Here is a 22,951-nt window from a genome sequence, read left to right on the forward strand (position 1 = left end):
CGAAGCCTAGACATCCCTTTTTTGACGATGTTCAAGCTTGTAGCAACCCTACCTGGCACTTTATGTATCGATAAAAAAAAAGAAAAACAACAAAACATGAGTAAAAAAAGGTATCTATTTTTAAAAAAATGCCTCATGTGTTATACGCAAAAATAATCAAAAATAAAAAATGGCCCAAAAAAAAACAGACGACCAGCAACAGGCGCAGCCGAAAAAAAGAAAGCACGAAACAAGCGCGACCTAAACAAATAAAAAAGCCCGCAAAACAGGCGCGGCCCAGAAACAAAACATGTACAGCCAGCAACAGACGCGGTCCAAAGCAACACAAAAGGAAAAGCCCACCCCGCAACAGGGGAGCGTTGCGAGCGAGCGATGCCGGATGGTACGATCGCTGTACCTGGGTGAAGAAAATAATAATTAGATGTGACATCCTTAAAAAACATCTAGATGTGAATTAGTCATTTTGATTATATAAACCAGCTTTAACAAAACCACATCTTAAAACTGACTTTTCTAAAATTCCTCTTAGAACTGGTTTTGCTAAAATTTGTTCCAAAGGCAAATTTTCTTGTGAGATTTTGTGGATTAACGACTGGAAACGGTTGATGTATTTGTGATGCACCTAGATATCGTTGCGGAAACTACGAGGCCACTAATTATTCATCTCGTGGTACTTACTTTCTTCTTCAAGCTAACTCTTGGTAAATAATGAGCTCCAACATCACCTGTCTCTTCCACCACGATCTCATCTACTCCGCAGCCGGTCAGCCCCTTGCGAAAAAGGGTTTCCCCCGCTTTGTATTACAAAGCAACCGCCCGATACAACCAACGATAGGTGTTGGGGCGGAAGCAGCACAATCACGCCCAAAAGGAAAGAAAGAGAAAAAAAGAAAAGAAACAAATGCCGATAACGGCGGATCGACAAAAACGACGAAGCCTCGCGACCGCTGCGTCCACCGGAAATCGCCCCCCAAACTCCGAGACTCTGAAGCGCCGGTACCCATCAACACCTCCAAGAAGGGACGCGATGATGACGACGCTGCTGCCAAGGGTTTCCCCCGGTACGCGGTGAGGAGAGAGGAAGGGTAGCCCCGACGCCCTCCAGGAAGGTCCGGTGGTACCCTCAGGTGCCACCGCGTCGGTGTCGGCCAAGCCAACAGGGATTTCTCCCGATCCCATCCTCCACCTCAGGCACTCCGGAGCTCGCCACCAAACCGACCACCACCTTGCGCCAACACGGACACGAAGCTTCCCACGCTGTCTCACCACGGCACCACGAAGATGGCCTGCCCAACGAAGAAGGGGAGCCGGGACTAGGGCAGCAGCACTGTCAGCATACTGGAGGGCCCCACCTCCACCGTCCATGACGGTAGCCGACCGGATGCCAAAGCAGGAGCCTACCGAGCCCGTGGCCCCACAGGCTCGGCCGGGCCCTCAGAGGCCCGGACTTCTCCCGCCTCCGCGCCGCAGCTGGCATGCCGTCGGCGTCGCTGCCCCCCATCCGAGCTACTCCTCCTCCTCACCACACAGACGACGACGAAGCCACGCCGGGGGCGCGCCACCGGCCAACCTGCGCCACCGCGCCGTCTTACCGCCAAGGAGCCGCACCACCACCGCGCGTGCCGCCGGCCACCGCAGCCGGGACGCCGGGCCGTCATCAAGCCGAGGAGCACCGGCGCCGCCCCCATGCCCCGGCGTGCGTAACCTCCGGCGCCAGATCCAGGTGCTCCGGAAGGGAGATCGCCCCGCCGGCGAGTACATGCAGAAGGTCAAGGCCCTCGCTAATGCGATGGCCGCCGCCAGCTCTCCTCTTCGTGATAATGAGATCATCGACTACATGCTGACCAGGCTCGGCTCGGCGTTCAACCCCATCGCTACTTCGATGAACTTCGCGGGCATACCTATCACGTTCCCCGCGTTCTACTCCAGTGTTCTTCACTACGAGGCCCTTCAGCAGCAGCAGTCGGAACTTGAGGATTGGCAGTCCTCCGCCAATGCCGCATCCCGGCCGGTCTACCACACCAACTCCGGCCGCGCCCCGACTCCGGCCGCCCGAGCGGCGGCCAGTCTCTGCGCTGGCTCTCTCCCGCCCGGCTCGGGAGGCTACGGCACCGGCCAGGGCAACCCTCCTGGCCGCAACAACAACAACGGCGGCAACAGCCGCACCGGAGGAGGAAACGGAGGAGGTAACGGTGGCGGCCGCAACCAGCGCTGGCGTCCCCGCTGCCAGATATGCAAGAACTGGGGTCACGAGGCCGGCGACTGTCGCAGCCGCTATGATCATGACTACCGCTCCACCAACTCCGCGTCCACATCCTCCTCCCATGAGTCGCCGCACTGGATCCTAGACACCGGTGCGACGGACCACCTGACGAATGATCTCGACCGTCTCCACTTCCAAGAGCGCTATGGCGGGAAGGATCAAGTGCAAGTAGCAAATGGTGCAGGTTTGTCTATTTCGCATATTGGTCATTCCACTATACCCGCTTCATCTCTTCGTTTACGAAATATTCTTCTCCTTCCACATATTCATCAACATCTTCTCTTAGTTTATCGTCATCTCCTTGATAATGATGTTTTTGTGGAATTTCACCATTTCTTTTTCCTTGTTAAGGACACGGCCACGAAGAAAATCCTTCTTCACAGTAGATGTCATGGCGGACTCTACCCCATCCCGTTTAGTCGCGCGTCGTCCTCCTCCAACCGCCAAGCGTCTCTCAGCATCAAGACCACCCCGTCCCAGTGGCACCAGCGTCTCGGTCATCCTTCGAATAATATTGTTCAAAACATTGTTAGTAATAATGATTTAGTGTGTTCTTCTGAACGTCAGACTTCCGTGTGTGATGCTTGCTAGCGTGCTAAAAGTCGACAATTGCCTTATAATTTATCACATCATATTTCCACTATGCCTCTTGAGTTAATTCATCCTGCTATTGCCTCTTCCGGAGGCTATAAGTATTATGTGAGCTTTGTTGATGATTATTCTCGCTTCTCTTGGATTTACTCCCTCCGTTTTTTTATATAAGGTGTATTTGTTTTTTGATAAAATTCCAGAATGTAAGGTGAATTTCTTCTAATTCCTCATAATTCCCTTGTTAGCCCTTCAGAAATAAGGAAAGTATCTCTCTCCTGATTGACTGTATCCCTCCTTGTAACAAAAGAAGGAAACTATATATCTGTCGATTGCATGTATCTCTTACTTTTCTGGGGTAACTAATTTACTCGCCGCTAACCAATAAATTGGCCAAGTGTAATTTCGTTCTAACATGTCTATAATTATGTGCCTTGATCACCGTGTCAAAAAACACCTTACATAAAGGAACGGAGGGAGTATCTCCTTAAGCACAAGTCTGACGTTGAGCAAGTTTTTTAATGCCTTTCAGGCTCATGTTGAGCGTCTCCTCCACACTAAAATCATAGCTGTTCAGTCAGACTGGGGTGGTGAGTATCACCGACTGCACTGGTATTTCCAACGCACTGGAATCTCTCATCGTGTGTCTTGCCCCCACACCTCTCAGCAAAACGGCATTGCTGGACGCAAACACCGTCACCTTGTCGAAACAGGTCTTGCCTTGCTGGCTCATTCTTCTCTCCCATTGCGTTTTTGGGATGAAGCGTTCCTTACGGCGTGCTACCTTATTAATCGCATGCCTACACCTGTCCTACAACAAGATACACCCATCTATCGTCTCCTTAAGGTACACCCCGATTACAAGTTTCTTCGCATTTTTGGTTGCGCCTGCTGGCCTAGTTTGCGTAAATATAATGCACACAAGCTTGCTTTCCGTTCCAGCATGTGTGTTTTCTTGGGCTATAGTCCAATGCATAAGGGATGCAAGTGTCTTGATCGTTCTACGGGACGTATCTACATCTCCCTATGCCACTCCTGGGGTCACCGTTGATGTCTCTTCTTTGGCTGACATTCTCTCTTTTCCTCCCACTGAACCAGTTACGGGTGACCATATGCGCAAATACGACTTGTCCTATTTGTCTACTGACACGCCTATTTCAGGTCCTCTTACTGCTGTGCAGGATCCTACGGCGGCTCCATCCTGGACGACTGACGCGCATGGCGCATGCACGCCCTCTGCCGCGCCGCACTCCCTGACGATCGACGTGCATGGGACATGCATGTCCCCCCGCCCCTCGGCTCCCGCGTCGCCCGGCCTGGCCGGCCCGTCGGCTGCCTCGTCGCCTGGCCCGTCCGATGCCGCCTCGCCCGGCTTGGTTGGCCCGTCTTCGGCCCCAGCCGCTTCGCCCAGCCCTTTGGCGGCCTCCCTACCGCGTACTGACGTGCCGCCGCCTGCCCCGGTGCTCGAGGATGCTGCTCCATCATCGCCACCGCAGCTCGCGTCGCCTTCTGTCGAGAGCAGCCCTGCTCCCTCGACCGCGATGCCTCTAGCTGCTCCTGCACACACCATGGTTACGCGCACCCGCAATCATACTCGTCGTGCCCTTGTTCCTACTGATGGGACCATCCGCTATGATCCCCGTTGCCGCGCGTTTCATGTGGTGCCCGTCTCTCATCGTGATGCTCTCCGTGAGACTGCCTGGCGTACCACGATGATTGATGAGCTTGCTGCCCTTCACCATAACAAGACGTGGGTTCTTGTGCCCCATCCGCGCGGAGTCAATGTTGTTGGGAGCAAGTGGATTTTCAAGACCAATCACCGTCCAGATGGCTCCGTTGATAAGTACAAAGCTCAACTGGTCGCTCGTAGTTTCACCCAGCAGCTTGGCATTGATTATGGTGATACGTTCAATCCGGTTGTCAAGCCGGCCACCGTTCGACTGGTTCTTGCCTTGGCCGTGTCTCGCGGTTGGAGTCTTCGGCAGATTGATGTCAGCAATGCTTTCCTTCATGGTTATCTCTCCGAGGACGTCTATATGCAGCAACCCCCTGGCTTTGAGGACGCTCGTTTTCCCTCGCATATGTGCAAGCTTCAGCATGCTCTTTATGGACTCAAACAGTCTCCTCGTGCATGCATGGTATGCTCGGCTCAGTACCCATCTTCTCGAGTTGGGTTTCGTCTCCTCCAAAGCAGATACCTCTCTGTTTTTCTTCCGCTATCGTGATGTTCAGATCTATATGCTTGTCTATGTGGATGACATTGTCATTGCCGGATCTTCTCCACGTGCGGTTGATGGTCTTGTTCATGCCCTCGCAGCCAGTTTTCCTATCAAGGACCTTGGGTCGTTGGAGTATTTTCTTGGTCTGGAAGCGTCATACAATTCAGGGGGATGACATTGACTCAACGGATGTATGCCTTGGATCTTTTGCATCGTGTGAGCATGGAGAATTGTAAGCCTACTTCCACACCACTGTCCACTTCCTATCAGCTTGCACGAGTGTCTGGACAGCCTCTCAGTACCGATGATTCTTTCCGGTATCGCAGTGTTGTTGGTGGGTTGCAGTATTTAACACTCACTCGCCCGGGTATTTCATTTGCAGTGAACAAGGTGTGCCAGTTTCTCTCACAACCCACTGATGTTCATTGGGAAGCTGTTAAGCGGATTTTACGCTATGTCAAAGGAACATTGCCCACAGGGCTGAAGTTTCGCAAGGCTGTCTCTACTAGCATTAGTATCTTCACTGATGCAGATTGGGCAGGATGTCCGGATGATCGTCGACCCACTGGAGGTTTCGCCATATTTGTTGGACCGAACCTCATTTCCTGGAGTTCGAAGAAACAACCAACAGTGTCGAGATCGAGCACAGAGGCCGAGTACAAAGCCTTGGCAAATGGAGCTGCTGAAGCCATCCGGGTGGAGTCACTACTCAAAGAGCTTGGAGTGTCTCAGAAGTGTGTTCCGGTTCTATGGTGTGATAACTTAGGGGCCACATATCTGACTGCCAACCCAGTTTTTCATGCGCGTACCAAGCACATCGAGATTGATTTCCACTTTGTGCGTGAGCGTGTTGCTTCTGGAGCTCTTGAAGTCAGGTTCATTTCTTCTAACGATCAGCTGGCTGATGTGTTTACTAAACCAGCCACCAGACAGATGCTAGACCATTTTAGTACCAATCTAAACCTTGTACAGAGTAGAAGTTTAGATTGAGGGGGAGTGTTAAATAGGTCTCGCGTGTCGTGTACACGTACTCTGTACATATGTAATTGTATATGCTGATTGTTATATATAGAAAGACAAGGCTTTGCCCCACGGGAAACCCTAATCCCTATTCTCAAACTTATCGTATATCTGTTTTTGCTGCAGTGATCCGATGGAAAAGCAGCAGAAACAGAATTGGGAACGAATCTTTACTGAGAGCAGCACTCAGCAGAGTGGCATGCGCTGTGAGCTGCTAGAACTTGGCTGCTTCAGTTATGCTGAGAGGGGCACTTGGCAAAGACCTGACGGAACCAGCGGCTGTGAAGTCACTTTATTTTGCCGGGAGGCACTGTTTGGCTCTCGGCAAACTCTTTGCCGGGTATCCGATGATTGGGTCTCGGAAAATCCCTGTTTGCCAGAGTGGTGTACGCCGGGTGGTCTTTGCCGGGAGCAACTCTTGGGAAAGCCTTTGTCGAGGGTTTTAGGCCATTTGCCAAGTGTTTCTGGCACTCAGCATAGGTGGGGATTCCAGTAGTGGCTGGATTCGTCTTTGTCATACTTTTGCCCCCAGCTTGCTTCCTGGATAGTTCCCCCAGCTGTGCGGCGTTCGTTATTTTCTTTCTGTAGTTTGTTGTGGATAGATGACAAACACAAGCAAATTCTAGATAGTACCTTGGGCCATTGACCCTGCAATGCATCTTTTTTCTTGGTTTCTTTTTGTCTTTTTTAGAAGAAAGAATGAGTGGCAAAGAATCCTCAAAATCCTTCACCACGGAATCCCATTCCATACAGCCCACACGTTACATAGCTACCCAAAATTTCTACGATGCCCACAACATGCACTGTCCTTTGCCCAAAATTCTGGCCACCCCATGTGATGATGTAAACCCCCGCCCGCATTCCTTGACCATGCTCACCACCCCATGTGTACGTGATGATGTGAACCTGCCTGTCTCTGGCAACCATGTGAACCCGTGGCAAAAACAACAAATTTGACCTGTGGACGAAACAATATCATAAAATGAACCGTTGACGAAAAAATTCCACCTGGCTGACCCTTTTATGTAGCGCCCGACATATACGCGTCACACTATACTATGTAACGCCTATCTCTCAGGCGCTACACACCTAGACAATGTCGCACCCCAAATTGCCTCAAAAATACTAAATCAGTGTGCAACGCCTGAGAGCTAGGCGCTACAGTGTAGCGTCAAGGCGTTGCACTACTGGCTGATGCAACTAGCGCCACACAGGGCCAGGAGCAATAATGCTCCAGCAGCGGCAGCCGAAGATTTGTTTTTCTCCTTTTTTACTTCTGCACATGGATTACTGCTTGTCTAGGAGTACTATATTATATTATCTTCAAAGCATTTGTAGACCAAAAGTAGTGCTGCTACTAAGAGCATGGTTAATAATATAGCCCGCCGCTGGCTATAAGCCAGTGCCATGTCATCTATAGGCCATCTTATAGCCAACATGTACAATAGTAAATCAAAAAAGTGTACTATTTTTTTATTATGTGGCCCACCTTTTATTCTCGCAAAGTGCTAGAGCTGGCTCTTCACGAAGAGCCCGCTTACCTTCTCTCTCCTCTATTCTTTCCTCCAACTAAGCAGAAATATACTAATTTAATACTTATAGCCCGCTGACTCAGATCTATTGTACTTGCTCTAAGAGCAAGTACAATAGGTCCCAGTCAGCAGGCTATAAGCCATTCCATGTCATCAAAATCCTACTTGAAAGAGAGAGAAGGGAGGAAAGAGAAGGAAGCGGGCGCTTCACTTGCAGCCGGCTGAAGCGCTAGAAACAAGAAAAAGCAGCTCGCATGCAGCCATGTGAAAGCTAAAGCGCAGACTTTTCATCCTCTCCCCCCAATCACGTGGCCTTCCTTGCCTCCCTTTGCATGCAAGTATTAAATGGTACAGTTATTTCAATAGCTAGTTTACAGCCAAGCTATTGTATTAGTGGGCTTTAATGAAGGCTTTATGTGACATGGCCTTGTTATATAGCCAGCAGCCGGCTCTCTTATTAACCATGCTCTAATGCAAATGAGTTAGTGTTGCAGCACGGTCTCCCAAATTCAGTCAGCGATTCTAGTACTAATACTTCCACACGCGGATACATCGATATGGACTGATCGGCCGGCCAGAAAAACACCAAAGCCTGACTTGCTACTCTAGCTAGCTCTGCTGTGTCAAGCATGGAAATTTCATGGATCCACTACAGTGCAACGCCTAGACCCTAGGCGCTACACTACACAGTATAGCGCCTAGCTCTCAGGCGTTGCACACTGACTTGGTTTTTTTTGAGGCAATCCGGGGTGTGACGTTGTCTAGGCGTGTAGCGCCTGAGAGATAGGCGTTACACAGTATAGTGTGACGCCTACATGTCGGGCGCTACACGAAAGAGTCAGCCGGGTAAAAAAAATTCGTCAACGGTTCATTTTATGATATTGTTTCGTCCACAGATCAGAACAGTGATTTTTGCCCTGAACCCGTCACCAAGTGGATAAGGGATTAAGGAGCGTGGCGATGCGGCCACCCATTCGACCCCCAATCTGGAGGAAGCAAAGAAGACGCAGCTACAGAGCTACGTGGTGCCTCACAGGCGGCATTAGAAAGATAGTCGCTGTGTCCTGCGCGGAGGTGATCCTTTCTTGGATCCGTCTTTGTCCTACACTAGCACATATGCCCGTGCGTTGCAACGGGAAAGAAAATTTATATGTACTTCAATTTAGGTAACACTGGATGTGCAAGCACGACATATCAACTCATTAAGTAGTTTTAACTGACACACTCAATTGCCCTAAGGGCACTCCCCACTATATTTGAACTTATAATCATATGTATTAACCCTAAATCTAGGTTGTGAATGTGCGTCGATCAACATACAACACGGCCAAGTTAAACATTATCGGATTGCAATTTTATATTAAATTATATCATAATCCCATAGTCTTATAATATACTGTCTATCTCATGTTCACCGACAATCCCACGTACAAAGCATCTAGAATATTGGGACTTAATTTCTTCTTTTTGAGAAATGTGAGTTAAATCCTTCCTGCTCATCTGTAACAAAACAATTATGTGTTCGTTTCTCCAGGGATAATCAGGACCCACTCCTCACCCTCTATCAATTCATGGAGCGGTTTATTGATTTTCCATACAACTTGCAAACGTATATAAACTGATGATATTTAGTGTAAGAAAATGAGAAGCTACTATTTAATTTGATAAGTAAACAAACCCTCTCATCTGGATTTAAAGCACTTGAGGGCCAAAACTCTACGACCAAGATACAACCTCGCGTGAAGATTAAATGCATCTAACTGTACCCAGTGACCCGTGAAGACGCAGTTTCCACGTAAATATTACATTTTGGCTGCCACGTGGGATAATTGGGCCGGCATATAATGCACCAATTGGAGGAAAGAAAACCCATCGCATACATTGGCTGGTGCTCCATAACGATCTGCTGGAGAGAATAAATCAAGCCTTTTTTATCCAACGACCCAAAAATAACGGACCTACACTCATTGCACCTGGCTTAATAATGATGGATGAAGGTAATAGAGAGAAATACGAGCTAGCCGTATTTACTCACTCAAGGTTTCTTTTTCTTTTCTCAACAAATGTTCAGAATCTTAAAAAATGTTTACATTTCTCAAAATAGTTCATTTTTTCAAATAAATAATCCAGTTTTCAAATTTGTCCAGAAATTCAAAAGTTTCAAAATTTGTTCACTTCTTCTCAAAAAATATTTGAAAACTTGAATTTTTTTAAATCTTTCGCTGCAATTTTATACAAAAAAAATCGAAGAACTACAGTGGCTAGGGACGTTGTTAACTCACGGGAGGTCATGTGATTGGTCCCACTCACGCACAACTTTTTGCTACCTGTTTTTTATGTTTTGCCACTGTCGCTCTTTTCTTTAACGGTCGCGCTGCAAACCTTGCACTAAAGTTAGCCTGGCATAGTGGCTTGCTACGCGGGTGTAGCAGCCGTTGGTTGCTGATTTGAGTCCCACCTTGGCACTTTTAGTTTTGTTGCTTTTTCACTGGACGAAAAGCAAACTTGCTCCAGAGGATTTGCGCCGGACGAAAAAACATATGGGTCCCACCACAAAACAGATAAAGCGGAGAAACAATCCTCCCTTTAATATTAGGTAATGATGTTTGTTTTCCCCCACCTTGACAAGTGAAATGCATCCTAAGTCCTCGAACTATTTTGACTGCGTCACACAGGTCCTTAAACTATGAAAAGTGACATCTAGGTCCTTGAAAATCCTTAAAGTGTAATTAGTGTGTATATATGTGACACCTCTGAAATAGTTCAACGACTTACAATGACACGTTTGAAATAGTTTGAGGACCAAGATAATACACATATTGCATTTGAGGACCTGGATGACGTTTTTCATTGTCCGAGAACCTACATGACACCTCTGAAATAGTTTGAGGACCTATGATGCACTTCACTCCAATTCAAGGTCTTTAGATTGCTCAACTCTGTGCGGCTCGTTATCTCGTTTTTGCAATTTGTGGTGACAAACACTGCCAAAAATTCTAGCTTGGGAAACGCCATCATGGTTGACTTCTGACCCTGCATTTTTTTCCTTTATGGTTTTCTATTCCTTTTTAATGAGTGGCAAAGAATCATTTCCTGACACCACCGATTCACTGAATGCCATTCCATACCACCCACAAATTACATAATTACCCAAATTTCTACAATTCCCACAATATATATGGTCAATATTGCTTGATGATGTAACGTGTTTGTGTGTGTGGTGACCTCCGAAGCCAGCCATGCTAATAATGCCATCAAGGCCTCTTCCAAATTGCACGCACATTCCAACTTCATATTGTTCTTTGCAGTACTCTCACCACACAAACACTGATAACTAGCCGGAGGAGGAGATGGAGGCAGCTATTGAAACGGCGAGTTGGCTTCTCAGCAAGGCGCTCGCAAAGCTCTCGGACGAGCTGGTGGCCGCGTTCGTTGCCACCAGCTCCGAGCTCGGCCACAACTTCCAGAGCATGAAGCACTGGCTGTGGCACACGCAAGGGCTGCTACACGCAGCCCGGATCAGGGACATGAGCAACAACCCTGGTCCTGGCCTGCAGGGCTTGCTCGCGGAGCTAAGCAAGAAGGCAGATGAGGCCGAGGACTTGCTGGATGAAATCTGCTACTTCATGATCCAGGATCAACTCGACCACACCAGCGAGGCCACCATCCAGGACCCCGCCCCAAATATAGGCGATCTCGTCCGTGGTCGTGCTCGTGATGCTCACCATGCTCTTCGCCACACCATCGGTAACTGGCTTCCATACTTTTCAAATCCGGGTTCTGTCAACAGTAGTAGTAACACGTCCCGCAAAAAACAAAAAACAAATAGTAGTAGTAACCCACATCATGCAACCAACTCTGGTGGCACTGATGATGCTTGCCCCATCGACAGGCTATCTTTCGACAGAGTAGACATGTCCAACAGAATCAAGTCCATAATTGAGGAAATGAACTCTACATGTGAACATGTCTCCGACTTACTCAAAATTGCAAACCAAAGTAGCACTGCAATAACCACAACCCTCACCCTCAAAAGGCCAACCACGGGTTCAACAGTGGTGCAAGATAAGTTGTTTGGGAGGGGTGACATTTTTGATAAAACTGTAACTGCTCTTACCGGTGGCACATATCACACTGAAACCCTCTCTATTTTGCCTCTTGTTGGCCCTGGGGGTATAGGAAAGACAACCTTCACCCAACACTTGTACAGTGATGAAAAGATCATGAGGCACTTCACTGTCAAGGTATGGGTATGTGTCTCAACTGATTTTGATGTGCTTAACCTCACCCGGCAGATCCTTAGATGTGTACCTACAACAGAAAAAGAAGGAAACAAAATTGTAATCGAGACTGCCAATTTAGACCAGCTTCAAATATCCATTGCAGAGAGACTGAAGTCCACCAGGTTTTTAATTGTCTTGGATGATATTTGGAAATGCAGCAGCGAAGGTGACTGGAAAAACCTATTAGCTCCATTCACTAAGGGGGAAACCAAGGGTAGCATGATTCTTGTCACAACCCGGTTTCCATTAGTAGCACATATGGTGAAAACAACTGATCCAATAGAACTGCATGGTTTGGAGCCTAATGACTTCTTCACACTCTTTGAGTTTTCTATATTTGGTCATAGCAAACCCCGGGATTATGAAGATGACTTAATTGGTGTTGCAAAAGATATTGCAAAAAGACTAAAGGGTTCACCACTAGCAGCCAATACAATCGGTCGGTTATTGAGGAAAAACCTTTCTAAAGGATATTGGAAGGGAGTTCTTGAAAAAGATGAGTGGCAACACATGAAAAATGATGATGATATTATGCCATCTCTTAAAATTAGCTATGATTACCTTCCTTTCTATCTAAAAAAATGCTTTTCATACCTTGCCCTCTTCCCTGAAGATTATAAGTTTTATGATATAGAAATTACTCGTTTTTGGATTGCAGTAGGTATCATAAACTCTAGTTGCCAAAACGATAAAAATTACTTAGAAGAGCTAGTGGATAATGGTTTTCTCATGAAGGGGTTTGATGGGTTTGGTGATCAATGTTATGTGATGCATGATTTATTCCATGAACTGTCTCGGAATGTTTCATCACAAGAATGTGTCAATATAAGTAGTTTATGTTTTAGTGCCGATAGCATCCCAAAATCTATTCGGCACTTATCAATCACCATAGAAGATATATATGGTGAAAGTTTTGAAGAAGAAATGGGTATACTAAAGAGAAGGGTAGACATTGGAAATTTGCGGACTTTGATGATTTTTGGGTTACATAATGCACGAGTAGATAATATTTTCAAAAGTACATTTGAAGAAATAAAGAGTCTGAGAGTTCTGTTTATAGGAATGAACACTCCACAATCTTTGCCAAATGGATTTTCCAATCTTATCCACCTCCAATACCTTAAAATTAGATCACCTTATATAGAAGAAATGACTTTACCTAGCTCATTATCTAGATTTTACCACTTGAAATTTTTGGACCTCGTATATTGGCATGGAAGTAAAAAATTGCCTAAAGACATTAACCGCCTGGTGAATCTACAACATTTCCACTCATCCAGAGAACTCCATTCCAATATTCCTGAGGTTGGAAAGATGAAGTGTTTACAGGAGCTAAAAGAATTCTATGTAAAGAAAGGGAGTGTTGGGTTTGAATTGAGAGAGCTGGGGGAATTGAGAGAGCTTGGAGGAAAACTCCGTATATGTAATCTTGGAATGATTGCATCCAAGGGAGAAGCTAGTGTTGCCAAACTGAAGAACAAAAGAAATATGAAAAAGTTGCGATTAATCTGGGGTCCACAACACCAGACTATACATGATGATGTTCTTGATGGTCTTGAACCACACCCTAATCTTTTGGTGCTTCATATAATAAATCCGGGTGTCGCCCCTTGTCCTAGCTGGCTGTGCGGCGATATTAGCACAAAAAGGTTAGAGTCTCTCCATCTGGAGAATGTATCTTGGAGTACACTTCCACCTTTTGAGCAGCTACCACACCTCACCAAGCTCACTTTGAAGAATATAGCTAGCATGCATTCTTTTGGGCCTGGCAATAATGGTGTTACAGAGACAAGTTTCATGCACCTGAAGACAATTGTGTTTGAGGATATGCCAGTACTCGTGGAGTGGGTTGGCGAACCTAATAGCCATTTGTATTCCAGGCTTGAAAGAATCAAATGTGCAGGTTGTCCCCTTCTCCGCTCATTTCCGTTCTTGGAGTACTCAAGTCGGTTTACAAACCTGTGTGAACTTGTTATTCATAACTGCCCTGAGCTGTCCCAGTTTCCCTCCATGCCTCACACCTCCACACTAACATCTCTGAGTGTGAGGAATGCTACCTCAAAGTTGTCATACAATGGAAAGGAATTCACTATCGGAGGGTATAATCATGATTTGTCCTTTGACAATATGGATAAAGTAGAGGTTATGGAAATTAGGGATGTATCAGGCATTTCGTTGTCAGACATCCAACGCCTAAACTCCTTGAGAAGTCTGAGTGTTGAAAGATGTGAAAACATTTTCTCTGCGCAACTGGATGACAATGTCGCCCTCCATTCAGTTCAGAGTCTTGAGCTAGAAGAATTAAGTATTACAGGAGAAGAGTTTTCAAAAGCCTTGAGGTCTTTTCCAGCTATTTCCCAGCTTAGTATCAACAAGTGCAAGAGCCTGGTTCTTCTGCCCTTGGAGGATGGAGGAGGACTGTGGGACCTGGTGATGCTCCAATCGTTTTCTGCATCATACTGTCACAAGTTGTTCTGTCGGTGGCCCATGGGAGAAGTAGGAGGAGCTCAGACCATCAAGCCTTTTCCTCCTTCCCTCAGGAAACTGAAGATTGTCGAAGAATCAAGCATAAAGTCAATGGCCCTACTCTCAAACCTCACTTCTCTCACCTATCTAGAGCTGGTAGATTGTGAAGAATTAACTATGGATGGGTTTAATCCTCACATCACAACCAACCTCAAGGATTTGTCTATCTATGACAAACAAAGGATCTCTGTAGGAGCGGATGTGCTGTCAGAGGTGGCAAGGGATGGACTGATGCATGCTGGTTCATTCGAACTGGAAAAGCTTGCGGTGAACAGCATCTCGGCGCTGCTTGGTTCTCCAGTTTGCAGCCACCTTGCCGCTACTCTCCACACATTACAGTTTCGATATGATCGGTGGGTAGAAACCTTCACGGAAGAGCAGGAGCAAGCCCTTCAGCTCCTCACCTCGCTCCAAGATCTACAGTTTAGTGCTTGCAGTAGTTTGCAGTCCCTACCACAACAATTGCGTGGCCTTTCTTCTCTCAGAACATTAGTGATCTTTGGGTGTGAAAAAATCAGATCGCTGCCGCCCAAGGAGAGCCTCAACGCTTCACTAAGTACAATAATCGTGGCAGATTGCAGTCCCGAGTTAACTGAGAATGCCAAGAATTTGAAAAAATCAGACACATATTCAGCAAAAATAATTGGTATGCTACTCTTATCTTCCCGCCATCTTTTCTTCTTTTAAGCTGATGCCTCCTTGCATGCCAAATCTGACAGGCTACTCATTTTGATTACAGTGTGCCCATGAGATGGGCGTCCTTCCATTACCATATAAGTGACTGCATGATGATCCAAAAATCATGACTAAGCAACTGAAAGTAATGATAGAGTCTACTCACTGGGCCTAAGAGAGCATCTATCATCGTGGGTTGCTCTACTTTCTCCATTTTCTGACCTCGATTATTTCACTCACCTTCTGCACACAATTGCAACCGATGCTCAATTCATATAGTTAGTAGCTTCGCATCCAGAACAATTGCAACCAATGGTGTATTCTTAAGGAGCATCACTGACAAGCTACAATTCCCAAAGGTCAGTTTATCATTCTTTGCATTAAAAAATGGTGATCCCTTGTGCCATCTGCTGGATCCTTGGACTTGCGTTATTGGCTTGTGATTTTGGTTTAATTGTTCAGGTTTTCCTCTCAATTTACCAAGCAAAGACCTGAAAAAATATCATGATATTGTATTCTGCGGACGATAGGTGGCACAATCTGCGCCATCTCTTATTTGTGAAGTATGTATGGAACAACTGCACTGACACTTCTGTCAGAAGGTTCACCATGAAGAAAATTCAGGTGCTTTACTGCAATATATGCAAGAGAATTTTCCGTTCTTCCCGTGAGATCATCATTGCCTTCATCCAGTTTCTATGTTCCTTCAGTTGGGAAGGAGGAACAATGCGCTTACTGTGGCCTGCTTCTTCCTATGTGGCAAACCAGGCATCCCTCCCATTCCACGCTAAGCTCCATGGTCTGTCATTTATTACGCATTAAAGTCATGACTATATCCTCGGTTTCTCTACCTTGTCCATGTTTCTTACCTTAACTACTTCATTATTTGGATTCTGCAGAATAGTCGCAACCAGCGGTGACCTCTGAGCTCGCGGTTGGCAATTTTGTATTCATGACATGGCTCTTTCATCAAAACACCTATCTTAACTTCTTGAAGCAGCAACTCCGAAAAGGTCAGTTGGCCGTTCTGTTCAACAAAAGTGGCAATCCCCTGTTCTGTAATGATGGTTTTTGGATTTGCAACACATTGACGTGTGAACTTGAAGTAATCATTCGGGTTCCCCACTAACTGTGCTGCTGTTGGCGAGCCCAAACCTGAAGGAAGTCATGATTTAAGGTGTATCATGATTAATTTATGGCTACTCCGGCCGACAGGTGGCACAATTTGTTCCTTCTTCACATATGCTAAGCAGCTGATCGATAAAGCATGCGCGCTGGGAATTCATCCGGTTTGATAGGAACCGAAACAAGGTGCTTTACTGATATGTAATAATGTTTTCTCTACTTCCCATGAAATCATCATTCCCTTCATTAATTCAGTGCTCTATCTTCTTCAGCTCCCAAGGAGGAACAATCATCCAAACATATACTCCTCTGAAGCTTAAATTGGTGGTGTCATGCTGGTATGTAGTATTCCATCCCATATTGCTTGTCCCTCAAATAGATCTATCTAGCACTGAAATATGTCTAGGTACATCCGTTTGAGCAACACGTGATATGGATCGGAGGGAGTACCTATTTTCACATAATTGAATTCCTATTGATTTCGGTTCTGCTGTGAACTCATGAGTAAAATGAATCTTTCCTGTATATGCTTTATAGTGGGGATTGGCAAGCCGTTGTATGTGTACACAACAAATCACCGACGCTGACGACGCGCACCAAGCATGACATCCCACTCCATCCATGACTGTGGTCAGCCTCTTCTGCACGCAGAACCAGGCGTGCTGCGCCTGCGCTACGCGGGGATTGCGTGTGCTGTCACTTCCTCGATCGATGCTAACCTCATCCTGTGCATTTGGTGTGCCCGCCCGCTAGACTCATGCTCTGGTACTCCCCTATAGTCCCAGTTCATAGATTGACCTCGCCAGTGTCAACTCCTGCACGGCATATTTCCATGTCACCGGCGTAATTTGGGGTCGACACCGAGCTGCTACCAGTTCGGCCTATCCACGTTGAAGCAAATGAAGGTATGCCTTACTGCTGCACGGCAATACTCCTTGCGTTTTCCATGAAATCTAAGCCTTGATTGTAAGTTGCTACATTCTTTTCTTGGGTCCCTACATAGGAAAATCTATCCGAACTTGACTCTGCAAATTCAAATGGCACCATATTCAGTGTCTAATGATTCCGGGATCGTTGCTGGTATGCACTAATTTTGAGTATTATTTGATTTAGTCAGTATACTGCATCCTGCTGTTACATCATGAATAAACTAAATATTTCAGTATTTTACAGCGAAGCGGTACTGCATCCTGATGTCCACAGTGTCCTGCACCTCGGGTTTGCACATCCACTCTGCTTACTCTGTCTCCTAGGCCAAGACAACCTCGCCATCTTCGACCACGGCACCGCCTGGGCCCACATCACCGGCGCAACTTGGGGCTGAGACCGAGGGGCTCATCATCCACGCCCTGATGTTCTGCACCATTAGCACCATGTGTACATGGATACACCTGCATGCATCTGTTAGATGAACTACATCTCAGACAAGAACAGGGACTACCATCTTCCTTGTGAAAGAGTACACGTTGATTTGCCATGTAGATGAATGTATAGACCTATGAAACACTAAGACATAGTTTAGATTCGTCGCCAAAAGAAGACACGGTTTAGATTATCGTGATGACACTGAGACATCAGTTAGCATCTTAGCATGTCTTGTTTCAACTGCCTGTTGTGCATATATCGAGGCATAAATCAATATGTATACTACTCCCTCCGTTCCTAAATATTTGTCTTTCTAGACATTTCAACAAGTGACTACATACGGAGCAAAATGACTGAATTTACACTCTAAAATATGTCTACATACATCCGCATGTGGTAGTCATTTGAAATGTCTAGAAAGACAAATATTTAGGAACGGAGGGAGTAGTAAGTATGCACGTGCAACATACGTCTCGACTAATATTATAACCATATATGACAATTGTAAAAATAGTACCTTCATTCACAAATATAATATATGTTTGAATATTTTAATATAGACTACATATGGATTGCAATAAGTGAACAAACACACTAAAACATGTCTATATACATCCGATTCACAAAACATAGTTCAAAAACCAGTATGTAGACAAAGAGGAAACAAAATAAACAAAAGAGGAATTGAACTTTGTACGTGCCATGCAGTTCTCGTATCTATGAAGTTCACATGCAGTTCTCCTCCATGGTTTAAAAAAACGCAGAGAAATGACTAAATAACTCATGAAAGCCCCGAACTCGTCCAACATGATCTTCTGAGAGGACATAAAAGGATGACTATAATCTCCAACTCATTGTTGGCGATGGTCTTAAATGTAATTAGTACAACAGTGTCAACCTCATGTCATGTCTCGTGAGGACCTCCTTCCATCCTTGCTTGAAGAATATGCGACAGTCGAGTGAGGTGTCATATTCGGTCCTCCTGAAGCTCTCTTTGCCCAAACTTAGTCTCGCCAGCCTGTGCTTCGGGGTATCCAAACATGAGGCAACTTCTTTTGGAATTTTCTAGGTGCCCATAATGTACAAAAGCGAAAAATGTGTGAGAACCCCAGTTGGGAAACCGTGGAAAAACAAAAAGACCAACTGACGAAATAGCGAAAACATACATACCATCATCTGTACTTCGGGGTTAGTCCTAGTGAAGCGGTGTATGAAGGATGGCCATGTGACCCATGGCAGAGCGGCAATAGGTTGCACAAGTTTGCTATGGCATAATGACAATTAGCTAATTGAACGGTGTATGACAAAATACAAGACAAAATGGGCAAAAGACACAACAAATATGTCCCAAAAAAGGACCAGCTACTCTGAAAACCGAGTTTCGAAAACAATTGACAACTTTGAAACTTTCAGCTAGAATACCGATTAATGGAGGTAGATACCGATTAATGGACAGATTATAGCAACACAAAAAATGAAATGCAAGTTCTAGGATAGGTGAAGAGTGGAGAGCAGGTATCTAACTCTGAGCATAAAACTCAGTCACAAATTCCTACATGTATCAATCTAGTTTGGAACACCCTACTCTCAATTTCCATCAGAGCAAGAGCACCACTATGTTTTCGCAAAAATCTTCTCAAGCTCAATCTGCCCCTCAGAAGGCGGCAAGTAGACAGTGGAAACACATATCATAGTTGATCAACAAACATGTCATTTTGTCTACTAATACATTCAAGCATCAGTCGAATGACAAATTGACAATACAGAGGCTGACAAGACTGGTAAATGAATAGTCATTTCTCTTAGTTCCTTTCTGGCTCATCTGGTTTGACAGTCTGGCAAGTGAGCAGGTCATCAACATCAGTAATACCAAACCCATACCCTGATACCCGTCTCATCGTCCTTATGCACGAAAGGGAGCATGCCAACTTACCTCGGGGAGAGAAAAAAGAATGGACAAGGATGCAGGCCTAGGGGAGGTTCCAGTTGATGCTGATGAAAATGGGCTTGATCTCCTTCAGTGCAGTGGAGATGGCAGTCCCAATCCATTCACATGCATCACCCATATTGCTCACCAATGGCTACAATTTATGGAATGGGATCATATCATTGAAAAAATAGACTGAAGAAAGAATACAGTAAGGACAATTTTTTTAGGGAATATGACTAAAAACACTGATTGACGAAGAGAAAAAAAAAAGAGGGTCTGAAGACTGATACATAACTAAAATCTCAGGACTAAAAGACTAAAGAATGATGCATTTGTTGTCCTAACACTTTTACATTCAGTCAAGGGAAGTGTTCTGATATCTAGATACAGCAGATGGATACCCTGTCCCGCAACATGCGTTCTTGCGTGTCGATCTGTAGCGATGGCATCGTTGCCATGATTGTCCCTTCCGTAGATCCAACTTGTCACTCGTGCAGATTGAGGTCACCGTCACCGGATCCGTGCAGATCAAGGTCGTGTTCACCAAATTCGTGCGCATCCAACTTCCAGATGCCTGTTGACAATGGTATAAATTCTTGTCCTTTTCTGACTATTTTTCTGGAGCACAACATTTAGTTATATCCTTGTTGTCAATGTGAAACTGCAGATTATGCCTCTTCTGTATGCGTTCCTAACAGCTTAGGTTGGCCTTGTTATTCTCCTTGTAATTATAAGGAATCTGTTTAGTCTTGCAAGTTGCTCTTTCCCAACATACAACCGTGCTGTTATGAAACATATTTACTTCCTTCATATACCATACATTTTCTTTTTCGTAATGCAACAATTTTTTATGCTGTAACTAACATGTTTGAAGCAGAAATTATTGTTTTCCATGCACCCATTACATTTTCCTCGCACTAATAATATTTTTTGTTGTGTGTGAACAAAAAAATTGGATATAATTTATATATCTACGCAAGAACAGTGTCATTGACTTTTTTTCACACTGGATCAATTATTCCTTGTCTTGCACCTAATCTTAAATTTTGCGGTTTAGTTTGTTGCTTCATGGGTTTCTATATTGAAAAATTTCAGCATGTATCACTGGCATTGCTGCAGAGTCCATTTCTATCCTGGAAAGCATGCATTCTAAAGGGTAAGCATGCATTTCCTTACCTGCCCTGCTCTTGGCTATCTATGAGCTGCGTGCTTGCATGCGATCGAGGCCGCGTACCCCACCTGAACAACCCATGGCTGCTGTTGATTTAGGTGATTTCTCTGCATAATTTTTTGTTTGTCTAGGGTTCTAGGCTGTAACTTTTTGGTTGATTCATTCAAATTTATAGCTGCATAGACTCGATGAACTCATGGCACTAACAGATTTCTCCTCGATTGGAATGTTCAGACCATCGAAATAGAGAATGAAAAGCCTTGTGAGCATAAACACAAACACTTGGTGGTCAGTTTTTTTGGATTATCCTATTTATGCTAGATCTGAAGCATGAATCAACAAAAGGAATGCTTATGCGCCAACGCAAGGATCCCAGCTCATTCCACGGTATGGTATAGTGGGCAAGATCATTTATTAATCTTCTCTCTGCTTCAAAGAAAAAAACGAATGAAGATACTAACATTTCTCTGGCCAGCGGGCAGAGGACATGGGATGGTGTTGTGCATGTCCTGGGACGGGAGGAAGGAGGAGCTGGCATCAGGGAGCATGGCGACAGCAAGGAAGTCCATGCCGCGGCACGCCGGAAGCCGGAGGAACGCGCCGCCTTCACGCACGCGCCCTCCACCCCACAGCCGCCATGGCCCATGGCATCGTCGCGCCCCCGTGCCACAAGGCCCGGCTCCCTCAGCTTCGCCGCCGCGCCCTGCGCCCAGCGCCGCGTCCCTGGTCACCTGTTGCTTCCCGCGCTGCCGCCGATGGTCGAGGGAGGAGAGGGACCCCGCCGCCGCCGATGGTCGAGGGAGGAGAGGGACCCTGCCGCCGCCAACGAAGGCCGAGCCCGCTGCGTCCCACGCCGCCGCTGCTACTCGATGGAGGAGAGGGATCTGTCAGACCCAGATGGTCTGACGGACTAAAATTCAGAAATACACTCAAAATTCAGAGAACTAGCACCTTCAGGGCTGAATTTCAGAGGAAAGTTAACTAAGGTTTTGGTACAAGCGAGACCAACCGGGAACATCGGCGGCTAGGGTTTACCCCAAGAAGATAAGCATGAGCACGCAGGCTCTCAAAACCTGGCTGTATAGCCTTACAAGACTCTAGAAGGTGCGAGAAGCGCACATGGAGGAGAGGGGAGTGGTTGAGCTTTCCAGAGAGATCAACAGCGACGCCTTGACCACCCAGAGCCGTCCGATGGAAGATCAACGCACCACGTCTTCTGTAGCTTTCTGAAGCGGTACGTAGCCACCAGGAGCGTTGGATGGAAGATGGACGGTTCCCACAGCTTCACGCCCATGGTTAGAAGTCTGAATTCAACTGAATCACGAAAACAGAGAGAACACTGCAACTGGGTCCTGACAATTCCTCCCGTGCGAGACCAGACCTGTCCTCAGGGCTGAAAGGAAGGAAACACCTTCTGAATGAACTGAGCATCCTCCCAGGTGGCATCCTGCAATGGCAAGTTGACCCACTTGATCTTCCAGCGTACTACTGGTATGTCGATGTCCCCCTGGGTTCGAGGAACCAATTTCCTTTCCAGAAGCATTTCTGGTTCCAGTAGGATTGTGCCATCTGGGTTGATCAATGGAAGTTTGGGATTGGGCACAGCAGTAGGGCCGATGTGTTTCTTTAACTGGCTGATGTAGAATGTGTGGTGAAGCTTGCAATCCTCTGGTAACAGCAGCTTGTAAGCGACCTTGCCTATTTTTTGTAGGACTTTGAAGGGGCCATAGAATTTTGAATGAAGCTTCAGGCACCTATGAATGCTTAGTGTGGTATGTCTAGATTAATCCGGTTGGTGGCACGAACCGGTACCAATGCCCACCTTTAGTCACGGTTGGTGCCACCAACCGGGACCAAAGGCCGCGCACAGCGGCGTGGTGGTGGGAGTTTAGTCCCACCTCGCTAGTTGAGAGGGGCGCGCAGTGGTTTATAAGCCCCACTGCCGCACCCCTCTCGAGCTCCTCTCTATTGCAGGCTTACGGGCCTAATTGTCACTGCTATGCCAGATGGGCCTACTGGGCCTTCTGCGGGCCTGAATCCTGGCCCATTGATGGGTTTCTAGTCGTATTCAGGCCGTGGTGGCCCAGTAGGTGGCAAAATTTTTATTTTTTCCCAGTTTTTTTGTTTTCTTTTTTTCTTTTTTTTGTTTTGTTTCTACTTACAACAAAATACTTATTTATTTTATTTTGTTTTGTTTCTACTTATATATTTGCTATTAAAGTTTCTGACAAACAAAGTTCTTTATGAAAATTCT

General features: G+C 46.0%; 1 protein-coding gene and 1 long non-coding RNA gene across 3 annotated transcripts; one reads left to right on the forward strand and one right to left on the reverse strand.

Annotated features, from left to right (window-relative positions):
* The first annotated feature begins 10,894 nt into the window (after nucleotides 1-10,894).
* LOC123146325 (putative disease resistance protein RGA4) lies at nucleotides 10,895-15,225 on the forward strand. Its single transcript, XM_044565971.1, has 2 exons — nucleotides 10,895-15,077; nucleotides 15,171-15,225. Exons 1-2 carry the CDS (start codon nucleotides 10,973-10,975, stop codon nucleotides 15,179-15,181), a joined length of 4,116 nt encoding a protein of 1,371 aa, XP_044421906.1. The 5' UTR covers nucleotides 10,895-10,972; the 3' UTR covers nucleotides 15,182-15,225.
* Nucleotides 15,226-18,183: 2,958 nt separating this feature from the next.
* On the reverse strand, nucleotides 18,184-21,769 carry LOC123142248 (uncharacterized). Of its 2 annotated transcripts, XR_006470563.1 has the most exons (4): nucleotides 21,159-21,769; nucleotides 19,530-19,677; nucleotides 18,767-18,860; nucleotides 18,184-18,661 (listed from the first exon to the last, which is right to left on the reverse strand). It is a non-coding gene; the product is annotated as an uncharacterized lncRNA (long non-coding RNA). The 2 variants fall into 2 exon arrangements; XR_006470562.1 differs by having other exon boundaries at nucleotides 18,767-19,677.
* Between the last annotated feature and the right edge of the window lie 1,182 nt (nucleotides 21,770-22,951).

This window comes from Triticum aestivum, chromosome 6D, assembly GCF_018294505.1.
Source record: "Triticum aestivum cultivar Chinese Spring chromosome 6D, IWGSC CS RefSeq v2.1, whole genome shotgun sequence".
NCBI lineage: Eukaryota > Viridiplantae > Streptophyta > Magnoliopsida > Poales > Poaceae > Triticum > Triticum aestivum.